We start from the raw sequence: 12,450 nt of genomic DNA on the forward strand, positions 1-12,450 counted from the left end.
TAAACTGATCTTTATGGACAGATGGGAAATGTACTGGGTATAATTGGCTCTTTCGTGGAACAATAGATGTAGGAGATGAGTTGCAGAATGTTCTCTTGATGGAATGATGGTGGAGGCAGGGTTCCTGTGTACAAAAGGCCTGAGAGTGTTTGGATTCCAAATAATTTAACTGCATCAGCATAACTAGAAGTTTTTCATTTTTAATTTTTTAAGAACTGGATGGGAAGAAGGCACACCCTTGTTGTTAAATGACTGTTATTGTCTATATAAACATTGAACATTTTGCTTCCTCTAAATTCTCAGCTCTTTTAAGGAAACAATTAGAAGTTCAGAAATTTATAATCAAAGACATTCACTCAGTTGTGCTGTCAATTTAAAATAACCCAGATGAACAACAATAGGAAAATACTCAAAGGAAATAATAGGATGATCCAGATAAACTGTCAAAAATGATGTTTACAACTGATTTAAAAAATGATGCTTATGAAAAGCTTTATATCACTGGGAAACAGGTAACATATGACTAAAACTCTCTGGGACCAAAGCTGTCTATTTAATAATATTAGCACTATTTCTACAATGAGACAGTTAGATAGAATAAATACTGAAAGGAAGTATACCTTATAGTGTCTGTGTTTGATGAAATAATAGGTGATTTTTCTATATTTTTTGGTGATCTTTTGTTTCATTTTGTTTAGTTTTTGCAATGAGCATCTAGTACTTTATAATTAAAAAAAAGACAAACATTTTTAAAATAGTACCAATTCTCCGTCTAATTGATTTTTGCTGAAGTTTGTCCTTTACTCCAAGTGTACCCTGACAAATCCATTATTAACAAAATGTGAAATCATTAAATAGTAGAATAACCTCTCATTCAATCATTTTCTCCATTTATTTATGCTTCCACTTCATTCCTTCAAAAACAACAACAGCAATAACAACAACAACTCACTGTTTTATAAAAACAGTTGTAGGACTGGCTAGACTTAGTGGGGTGAAATCAGAAAACAATTTTATTTTTCCAATTTTTCTGCCTTTCAAACCTGCCCAACTGGCTGTCCCTACCCTGAACCTGGTTATACACTGGGAGATTCTGTGGCTTTTCCTGTCACTCTTGTGGTTAATAAGCAGTCTCTTTCTCCACACTCATGAACAGGTATGATTCTTAGAAATATAAGGTTGTGTTAAACACACACACACATTGGGGCTGGGATTGTGGCTCAGTGGCAGAGTGCTTGTCTCGCATGTATGAGGCACTGGGTTCAATCCTCAGCACCAAATAAAAATAAATAAAGATACTGTGTGTTCATCTACAACTAAATAAATATTTAAAAAAGAAACACACACACTCATACAATAGGTTGCCTAAGATTACCTATAGTATGATACTATTTATGTATGTTACGTTAAAAATACACAATTTTGTAACTTGCTTAGCAACATATATGTATATTAGAAAAGTATAAAAAGCTGTAAGGTTGTTAAGGTGGCACAGACCTGTAATCCCAGCAATTTAGTAGGCTGAGGCAGAAGGATTGCAAGTTCAAGGCCAGCCTCAGCAACTTAGCAAGACCCTGTCCTTTTAAATAAAAAGTAGAAGAACTGGGAATGTAATGCAGTGGTAAAGTATCCCTGGGTTCAATCCCAGTACAAAAAAAAAAAAAAAAAAAAAAAAAAAAAAAGATCCTAAGGCATGAAAACACCAGAGACCAGAGTCCCAGTCCCAGTGCTGATCCCTCCTGGAGGAAGAGAGGGATGAGGGATGTGTGATCATGGAAGAGTCTGCTGGGGCCTCAGCCTTATGGTTGATGTTGGTTTTAAACCCAGAGGAGGTCGTATGAGTATTTGTCACATCCTTCTCTGTCTTTTGGATGTCTCATATAACACATAATGATTTTTTAAAATCCAGTCTGATAGAAATTAAAGTTGCAATTTCTCATACATTTAAAGTTTCTTTCCTTCCCCACATTTCACAGACCATCCACTCTCAAAAACTTGCAGTAGGTGACAAGATATGGTTCATACTTTTCCTTCCTCTTCCTTCATCTCAGAGTCCCTACAGAATCAAAGGAGGGGAGAGAACAGAAGAGGGAGAGAGAAAGGGAGAAGAGGGGTAAAAGGTCCTACTGGAGTGGAGCAGTTAGGGTTTGTCCTTGCTGCCCTCACGGAGACCCAAGTGGGTGAGTTTAGAGTTTCCTCCTTGTTAGTCCTCTAACCCCCCACCTTGTCCTGTTAGGACCCCCCACTATTCCTTCACCTGGAAAAATTCTGTACACCCTCTAGGCAACCACTCGGCTAGTCCCCACTCTCCAGGGTCTATCTCTGGAGGCCCCACCTGCTGGGGTCATCTCACATGGCAGGAAAGTCTTTCAAGACAGCTCAGGCCCAACCTTTTCCTACAATGTCCACTCTGGACTCACAGGAGACACCCATTATTTTGCCCTCCCAAGTCTGCAAATGCAGGACGTCCACTGGACCCTCCTCTCTCCCTTTGCTGTCAGCAGCTCCAGCCAGCCTCTCATCTTGAGGCAAAAGTCACACACATGTGATGAACAGACTTCCCGGGACACAGGTCAACATGTCCATGGAGTTCACTTGAAGTCCCCAACACTTGGGATCATTTCCCTCCTTTTCACGTGAGCCATCCCATAACCCTCTCCAAAGAAGTATTCCCTGTCTGCTCAGATCCAGTTTCTTTGTGTGGGCCGAAGGAGGCTGAGACCATTGAGGGCACAGCAGTGTGGGCCCTCCCTTGTGACCACCTGACACCTCTGTTTAGAAAGTGGGCTGCAATGTCACCTGCAGATCTCAGCAGCAATTTCAAAGTAGAAAAAAAATCCATTAAAATCTTTTTAAGGCAAAAAACACTCTAAGACAGGGGTTGCACCCCATCTCCCCCTCCCCTGCCAAATGACAGGTGGCTTAATGTCAAACTCAATTCAGTAAAAAGCAATTCTCCAAAGAGATCAAAACAATAGTTTTCATGTATACCATCAAGGGACTCAGATCAAGAGGAACAGATGGGGCAAGTTTTCTGTGGGCATTCTCCACAAATATCTGTACAAACTTTGTATAACCCACTGTTTCCCTTTTGGCAGTAGCCATCAGAAAAGCTCAAACTTATATCCAGGGCCCAGCTTCCGTAATTAACTCACACCGTAAACCTGTCCTTGTTTGCATCTGTCCTGTTTCATTTTGAGTTTCAATTCACGAAAGTAATATTCATACCATTTCAGGAAGTAGGTGGAGATAAGAATCCTCAATAAATGTTAACAAGTAAAGAACACGAAGAAGGTGACAAGAATGGATTTGTATGGAATTTAGGATATCTGCCGTAAGCCCCATTATTTCTCTTTCAGTCTAAATAGTGTCATTTATTTGCAACAGGTCAAGAAAAGTTTTAAAGATGTGGCAATTCATGGACCAGTCTGACATCGAGACCATGAGGAGCCTGAAGGATGCCATGGCTCAGCACGAGTCCTCCTCCGAGTACAGGAAGGTGGTGACCCGCGCGCTGCACATCCCTGGCTGCAAGGTGGTTCCGTTCTGTGGGGTGTTTCTGAAGGAGCTCTGTGAAGTACTTGATGGAGCCTCTGGCCTCATGAAGCTTTGCCCGCGGTACAATTCCCAAGAGGAGACTTTAGAGGTGAGGCCTTTCAGAGCCAGTGTGCTCTTTGGAGCCATTATCACTGCATTATCACTCATCAGCCCTGTTGGTACCCACTATCACATGGAGACATCACACCGAGTGCACAGTAGTCCTTGTTATGTTGTTTCTGGGTAGCAGGTAGGTTCTAGGAAGTTCTGGAGAAAAGAATGCCAACCGGCACTGTTTGGGGCTCCTTACTGTTGGCTAGGTTTCATGTGACACTGTTTTAGTACCAGTGGAAGAGGGTGTTATTTCTGGCTTTTATTTTAAAGGCAGCAGGTTTTTCTTATTGGGTGGGAATGCCTAGAGTCAGGGGATAAAGAAGGTCAAGGGAAAGTGTTACCTTCTCCAAACCAGTGGGAGAAAAAATGGGGCAAGTCAACAAGGCCTTCTCTCCATGCTTCATGGGAAGATGCTCAGAAAGCTGGTGTCTCATCCAAAGACGCACTCCAGGGTTCAGTCCCTGCTGCCCACGCTTCTCCCAGGCCCACTGTTTCCTGTTCCTGTTGTGGAGAGGATAGTGTGAGCCTGGACCCAGGGTGTTGGGCATTGGAAAAGAGGGCATTGAACAACTGGAGAAATAAGATAAGAAAATCTCCCTCTGGGGTGTTTAAAAGGAAAGAAGGGACTAAAAAGATAAAAAGAAAAAAAAAACTTTACAGAGATTTTGAGAATCTCATATCTGGAAGTCCCAAATCCAAATCTAGGGTGATTCTCACCATTGTACCAGTATTCACCACCTATAATCCTCACCCAGCCTAGTAAGAGTGGAAAGACAGCTAAAAACCTCATACTGGCATCATCTGGTATCAGAAAGACTTGAGACCCCTCCGCCATCCCCAGCTATCCCAGCAGGTACAGGCAATGCCACTGGCTGACAGCTCTCAGGTTTATCACCTGTGATACAAGTGCAAGAAATAAAGAAGGCTGAAGGTGAGCCAAGCTACACCCACACCAACCCCTCCTGTCCTAGGAAGAGGGAAACTCATATCTCTGGGCCTAGCTGCAGCTCTCACCTCTGATGAGTGAAGCTTTCTTATCAGAAAACAGATATTAAGAGCTTTAAAACCGGGGCTGGGGATGTGGCTCAAGCGGTAGTGCACTTGCCTGGCATGCGTGCGGCCTGGGTTCGATCCTCAGCACCACATACAAACAAAGATGTTGTGTCCACCGAAAACTAAAAAATAAATATTAAAAATTCTCTCTCTCTAAAAAAAATTTTATTAAAAAAAAGAGCTTTAAAGCCACCCAGGGAGCCAGATGCTACGCACACCTGTAATCCTAGCGGCTCGGGAGGCTGAGACAGGAGGATCGTGAGTTCAAAGCCTGCCTCAGCAAAAATGAGGCGCTAAGCAACACAGTGAGATCCTGCCTCTAAATAAAATAGAAAATAGGACTGAGGATGTGGCTCTGTGATCAGTGCCACTGAGTCCTGAGTTCAATCCCCAGTATCCAAAGAAGGGGGGAAAAAAGAAAAAGCACCCAGGGGTCACTGTCCCACCAGTGGATGTATGAATAATAAAGTTAAAAGGCAACATTTCTTAATGCTTTCCTTGGACCCCCTTCATTTCATCTGGTTTCGTAGCATGGTATGCTTTCATCATGGTGTTCCTCGATGCTCCGTACAAGGGTATTTTATCCTTAACTCTGCCCTTCCTCTGTAAAGTGGCTAACCTTCTCCCTAGGGAGCTCTGAAATAATATTGCTTTTTGTGTTTTAAATCCGAATGGAGTGTTGACTCCTGCAGGGACTAAAGTTGTCTCAGTGGAAACAAATTTGAGTTTTGATATTTCACGTGGTGAAATGAAAAAATGTTTTTCCTGGAGGTTCTTGTTTTCTTTCCAATAAAATAGGCACAAATGCTGTTATTTATTGCTATTATGATTTCCTTTCCCTAGCCAAGTAGGTTATTCGGACGTATTATATTAAGTTGCAATAGAAAACTCTCCATATATTTTTCCGTAGTTTGTAGCAGATTACAGTGGACAAGATAATTTCTTGCAACGAGTGGGACAAAATGGCTTAAAGAATTCGGAGAAGGAGTCCACCGTCAACAGTATCTTTCAGATCATCAGAAGCTGCAGTCGAAGTCTGGAGACAGAGGAGGAGGACAGTGCCAGTGAAGGGGACAGCTCTAGGAAAAACTCCCTGAAGGAGAAAACCCGATGGCAGTAAGTTTTTCATATGGCAAAGGGGGACTGAGCATTTCTTCAGTTTATTTTTTAACTGATACATAAAAACGTTAAAAATCGTTAAAAGTGTTAATTTAAAAAAACGTTAAAAGTATTAATAGGGTACCTGTTACTGCTTTCAAAAAAAAAAAAAAAAACTAGGGCTATCCTGCCATTTTTTAAAATTCAGCAAATTAAATTTCAGAAGTACAAACATGATCTTTTATTCATTTCACAGTTTCCATAGCAGTGGTTTTTAATCCCTGGACAGGGTGCTGAGCTGGATATCTTTAATTTAAAAAATACTTTGGTAGGTCTGGGGTGATACCCAGAAACCAGTTCTTTTAGCAGCTCTCCCCAATCTCTGGATGATTCTAAGTCAGGAGTTCAAGGCTCCCTGAAGTTGAGAAACACTGCTCCACGAGGTGTTTTAACATTAGCTCTACTCATTCAAGGGATCTGATGCTTCATAATTGTTCTTACTGTTTATCAGTGCACACTGCAGCCCAGCCAGACCTGCTTACCCACAGCCAAAAGAAACACAGAAATCAGTGGGTTGGGCATCCTTTGCCTTTCTTCAAAGTATTTTACTCATGGTTAAGCGTAACCTCAATGGCAGAGGCTGGCCCAGGGAAGAACCCTATCAAGCTACACAAAATCATTAGGTCTACTAACTTTGATATGTTTGCCGTCAAAGGCTTTGTTTGTGATCAATACTCATGACCCTGCCATCATCCTGGATTCTACATACATGTGTATGTGGGTTTGTAAGCCATTGCTGTGTGTGTGTGTGTGTGTGTGTGTGTGTGTGTGTGTGTGTGTGTTTGCATGTACTTTCACTGGGAAGGACAAATCGTGTTTTCAGAAAGTAATTTCTTTGGAGTTGCCCTAATTCTTAAAATTGATTGTCAATACAGAAATGAACATCTTGAGTCTGAAGTTCTAATGCTATTATGTTTTAAGGAAATAAATATAATTTCCAAATTTCTCTAAGTCCTTTGGGCTTTCTTCCAGACCTCCCTCCCTAGCTCGTTCCCTCAGAGGGACTAGTGCTCCAAGATTAACTGTTACTGCCCTAGTGTTTAAATAGCTCGAAGATCTCATATACCATTTTTGTTATTGTTTGAATTTATCACAGCTCAGAGAACATTTGAATGTCCTCTCAGTGACAAGTTGCTGACATTAGTGGCAATCTGCATAGAAAGAAGACCATCTGCAGAGCAGCACATCTGCACAGGAAGCATCTCATCACCATTTAAGTCCTTAGTCTATGCCTATAATATCTGCCCATCTCTCTATATAGGTATCTATGTGACCATCCAGCTGCTTCCACAAAAGATTTTAGGCATTTGTAAGAATAAATATGAATATTTGATATTAAAGGGAAGTAAAATAATGATAAGAAAAATAAAACATACAAAAAATGTACATTATATTGTCTGTACAATGACTGAATTTTGTTTCAAGATTCTTAGTGGCCAAAGGAAAAAGGGAATCCTAATTCATTACAAAGTTCACAAGTATTTGTAAGAAAAATCAAACAGTGGCTTGGAAGAAGCATGCCTTCTTCTCAGGGTAAGATCTGACTAAATTCCATCCTCAGGTCCTACTCTTAAGAATATATCATCCCTGCCAGGCACAGTGTTACATGCCTGTAATCCCAGCAGCTCAGAAGGCTGAGACAGGAGGATCATGAGTTCAAAGCCAGCCTCAGCAACAGCAAGGCACTAAGCAACTCAATGAGACCCTGTCTCTAAATAAAATACAAAATAGAGGTGGGGATGTCGCTCAGTGGTTGAGCGCCCCTGAGTTTGATCCCCAATACCCACCTCCAAAAAAAAAGAATACATCATCTCTGGCTAGATTAAATAATGAATTTCACATGATACCCTTTTATAGAAGCCTTCATATAGGATGGGGTGTTATGTAAAGATATCAGCTTCCTAAAATACTTTCAGGAATGCCCCTTTGATTGAGTCCCAGAGACCTAGACTCAGCTTTCTTTTTACCCTCCTTTTCTGTACTCTGGGCTTCCTTCAAGTGATAAATTTCTTCCATGATTCTATCACTCTCATTAATCTTTTTATTTTCAATTTTCTGCTTATTCCCTTGTCCTAATCATTTTCTCATCTACATCCCAAGAACATTCTCTTCCACTGCCCATTTTCCAGACCCTGTTGTAAGCACTCTTAGAAGGGTGAAAAAAAATGCAAATATTTATTTTGCGAAACCTATAAAGTCACGTTCAAATCCTCATTTTGAGATCTTTATACCTAAGTACCGATAATTGTTTCCTTATCCCAAAAGTCTACCTCTCTGAAAGGAACTTCTGGTCACACACAAGAGGAGGAGGGGGTGTTTAATGGAATTCCCTGAAGTCAGATCAGCAAGCACTATTTCTATGACCACCTGCCTCTGCCTGGGAATCCATTCTTGATTCATAGCCCTACATTACAATGTCCAGTGCAGGACAGTATGTGGCAAGCAGATCTCAAAAAGCCAGAAGAACTCTGCCTCATTGATTTGACTGAAATGAAGACAAAGATAATCTCCGGCCCCTGTTCATGTGGCAGCCACCAGCTATGTGAAAATTATTTCGAAGAAAGAAACGATAAGCATAGCATGGCCCTGTAGCTCATGCAGGCTGCAGGAAGGGTTGGGGTATGATTCCTCCCAGACTCTTAGCTACCAGAGTCCTGCCAGAAAACCTGCTTCAAGTCCTCCCAGAAACCCCAGAAAAGTGATCATAGAAAGTTCAAGATCTCAACAGTAATAGAGTTCAGAGAGTCTCATAGAATGGAATTTTAAGGTAAGCTTGGCTAAACTCTACAGATGAAAAAGTTGTGCTCAGAAAGCTGAAGTCCCTTGCCTACGTAACAAATAGCAGACGTGGTCCACAAGTCTGACCATGTGCTCAATCACAGGGCAGGACCCTTTGTCCCACAGTAATTAAGGCATTTCTTTGAACAGAAGAGGGGCTACCCTTCAACTTCTTTTCATACTTAGTTTCATATGTGGGTCAGGAACTCCTGAATTCTAAAGGCATCCCAGTTATATTTCTGTGGCTGCAAAGCTCACTTCTAGTAACATTTTTTTTTAATCTACCAGCACAAAGAGTAAATTAGCTATGTCTCCGTATGTGTAAGTCATGGAGACAGATGGGTAGTAGGTAAGCCCATTGGGAAACATGGAAACTAAAAATATCAAAGTGTGGAGAGAGGGTGTTGGGTCAGACAGGTGCTGCGAGTTCTCATTCTCACCATTTTCAGCACTGCTGACCCTCAAGAAGGACTCATACGTTTGGAGAAATGGGATGTCAGAGGAGAATAAATTCAGACAAACCCTTTGAATGAAGGCCGCTGGAACTGGTCAAGGATTCAAAGCTTGCAGTCACATTGCCTGGGACTGTTTGGACTGAGTCTTTCTGTTTGTGTCACATGGGTGGGTCAACTTAACCTTACTCAGCCTCTCTTTTGTCATCCATAAAATGGAGATTATAATACTACTTGAGAGGGTTGACATGAGGATTATGTGAGACAGTGCATGTAAATCCAGCAAAGTGAACAGCGTCATAAGTTCCAGAGAAACGGTGGCTGTTGTGATTAATGTCTGTCATCCCGTCCTCCAAATGCCAAGCTGAAGCTTTGGGGGTGTGAACATGTGGCCATATTGCAGGAGCACCCCTCAGTGACACTCCTCTCCCTTCCTGGAGATAGCTGTGTTCTGCATCCTCTTACTCCAAAACCTCTTAGAGACTTGCCTGAAAGATAATCTGACCTCATAGTGATGGAAAATAAGAAAGCTAAGCATAGGAAAGTTGGGTATCTGAGAAAATAGTTACCAGGATTAACCATACACACACAGGCATACACATCGATGCCCAAAACTAAGACAATGATACCAAGCTAATCATTTATTCTCCAAAAGAGATGGAGTAGAACTTTGCAAGCAACCAGATCCCAACTTTGCAACCACCCACTACACAACATCCTTTGTATACAGCTGACTGCTTCAGCCCAGGCTGGACCTTAACATGATCTCTCTCCTGAGCTTTGCTGGGGACACATGGGACCCTCTGTTTTTCTCTCTTCCTGTCTCTTTGGCCAATACCTGAGCACAATCTGTTTCTGTGACTTATGATAAAAAAGAGTCATTTTCCTGCTGAGTAACAGTATAGGTTAATTTATCTTTTGAATCACAATTTTAAACCTGAACATCATTTTCAAGAGAAGTTGTTTGTGTGCAAGTGCTTTTGTTCTATAATATTGACTTTGTAGATACAATCCAGGCAATAATAATATTAGCAATATACATTGTGCTAATATTTATTGAGATCCTAGTTTTCAGCAAACTCTGGCCTAAACACTTTACATATATTAACTTATTTTATCTTCATAACATTTTTATTTTACTCAGGATCTCACAAGATCAGGATTCAAATTCAGGCTAGCTGACTGTGAAGTCCACGTACTACCCAGATATAATTTTAGAGACTTCCTGTAGTTCAGAAAGGGGCTGGGTTAATTAAATGCTAGAATTTTCCAGAAAAAAAAATAGCTTTAGAAACACTAGATTTTTATTACTTATTATCAGGTCATTTGAAAAAGGTGATTTTTTTTCTATCTTAAAACATTAAATTTAGGCTTATGATTCATGTCCAAGCAATGATTTTGAATTTGTAGAAAGTAATGAACACTTACAAAGAAAATATAGAACCAGGTTGGCAAATAGCCCTTTGATACCTAGTATGAGATTTTCATTGAAGAACATTAGAAAAGTGTTTGGCTGTTAATTTATGGTTCCTAACTAGAGAACGCTATGGAAGTCCTGAGAAGTAAGATAAAAACCACTCTATTTTCACTCCTTGGTCTTTTCCCTAATGCATATGACCTAAGAGTGACAAGGTTGTTTCTTTGCTGACCAACCACGTCTTTTATCTTTGGCCAACATTATTTGGTTTCTAAACAGATCATAAGGTTCTACATTATTCCTTGTAGACCCACAGAAAATTGTCTTCAGAGAGAATCAGACATAAAACTGCACAAAATTCACTCCATCATCTAGGAAACCAATAAAAAAAATACTACTAGTTTCCTGCTTGAAATGAACTTATTTCATGACAAACAATTGTCAATTTTATTTTGGAAATTAGTCCCTGGAAGCATGCTCTTCAATGGAATCATTACCATCTGGCATTAGTTCTCTTTTGCATTCTGAAATAAAAACTGATCCTAAGAAAGACGGTGTCCCCTCTCTGCCGGTTTACCTCATCTCTGAAGGCAGAAGCAGGCTCCAGAGAAGCCATCTAATTTGTCATCCAGACACTATTTTTCATAATGTCTAGTTTTTCACAGAAAAAAAAAATCCCTGATTTCTCTCAGAACTTAAATGAAATATGGGAAACATGATTTCTCTTGCTAAATTAAAATCAGAAGTTCTCTGTCGAAATTAACATAGGTTGTGTTTAAATCACTGTTGATACTCACCAACTGAATCTTTTTTGCTCTTAAAAAAAACAAGAACAACAACAAAAAAAGTGTGACCTGGAGAATGTGGAAATGGTCCCAAACGAAAAAACTTGGCAGTAGCCTCCGAAGAAAGCCCCTTTAGGGGAACAGCTGGGCTGATTTAGTCATGAGAAGTGGGGGAGAAGTGGAAGGAATGAACACTGGTCTTCTGACATTTAATTATAGTGGTGCACTTTACCGGGCCAGCTCTGTGCTGTTTTCCAAGGGTCATCTTATTCCATCTCTACTCTTGCTCCATGAGATGAGCATTGTATTTTTGCCATTTAACAGATAAGTGAAATAAGGCCCAGAGAGTTCAAATGTTTTTACCAAGTCACACAGCAAACAGTTGGTAGAGTTGAGCATGAAGCCCAGGTGACTACAAAGGGCATGTTCCTAACCAGTACACGAAGTATGAAGCAATCGTGGAGGTGAACATAAGCGGTGTTATGTTACCAAGAGCTGTTTCAGAGGAGTGGAGCTATATTGTACAAGCAGGATTTTCATTCTTTTCTCATGAAATGTAAAGTAAGAAAAATGCACAAAATATAATGTATTTGCACCAGCCCCCCAGATCTTGGATTCTACTGCCATTCTTCAAGAAAAAGAACTTCAGAAAACCTAGTGATGTTGCTCATTTCTTGCCAGAGGCAGTAGGCTCCCAAGTGCCTCAAGACAATGAGAACCTTCCTTCCCAGACACCTGTGGATCAGCTCCTTCACAGTTTTGTCCAACACTCTGCTGGTAATGTCTGTGAACCAAAGAGTAGAAGAAACCTTGATCTTACTTATAACTTCTTACAGTATTGGCAAGTTCCTGCTAAGGTGGCCAGATAGAATATAGGCAATAAGATGTCTCTTGCCTTTCCCCAGATCCACCTTATAATCCATGCTCCTGATCCAGGGAAGGGAACTTGTTAAACTTCCCAAGTAGACCAAGGGTTTTGTTTTGTTTTGTTTTGTTTTGTTTTGTTTTTGGTACCAGGGATTGAACTCAGGGGCACTTAACCACATCACCAGCCCGTTTATTTTTGAGGCAGAGTCTCACTAAGTTGCTTATGCCCTCACAAAATTGCTGAGGCTGGCTTTGAACTTGCAATCCTCCTGCCTCAGCCTCCTGAGTC

The 12,450-nt window shown here is 40.7% G+C and overlaps 1 protein-coding gene across 6 annotated transcripts in view; it reads left to right on the forward strand.

Annotated features, from left to right (window-relative positions):
* PLCE1 (phospholipase C epsilon 1) overlaps window positions 1–12,450 on the forward strand; it is a 289,115-nt gene that overhangs the window by 205,234 nt on the left and 71,431 nt on the right. For all 6 annotated transcript variants that reach the window (XM_081267709.1, XM_081267706.1, XM_081267708.1 and 3 more), the window contains 2 exons: window positions 3,388–3,646; window positions 5,615–5,820. In XM_081267709.1, coding sequence (XP_081123835.1) covers window positions 3,388–3,646; window positions 5,615–5,820 — 465 coding nt within the window. The remainder of the gene's footprint in view (window positions 1–3,387; window positions 3,647–5,614; window positions 5,821–12,450) is intronic.

This window comes from Spermophilus citellus, assembly GCF_964194105.1.
Source record: "Spermophilus citellus genome assembly, chromosome: 15".
Classification (NCBI taxonomy): Eukaryota; Metazoa; Chordata; class Mammalia; order Rodentia; family Sciuridae; genus Spermophilus; species Spermophilus citellus.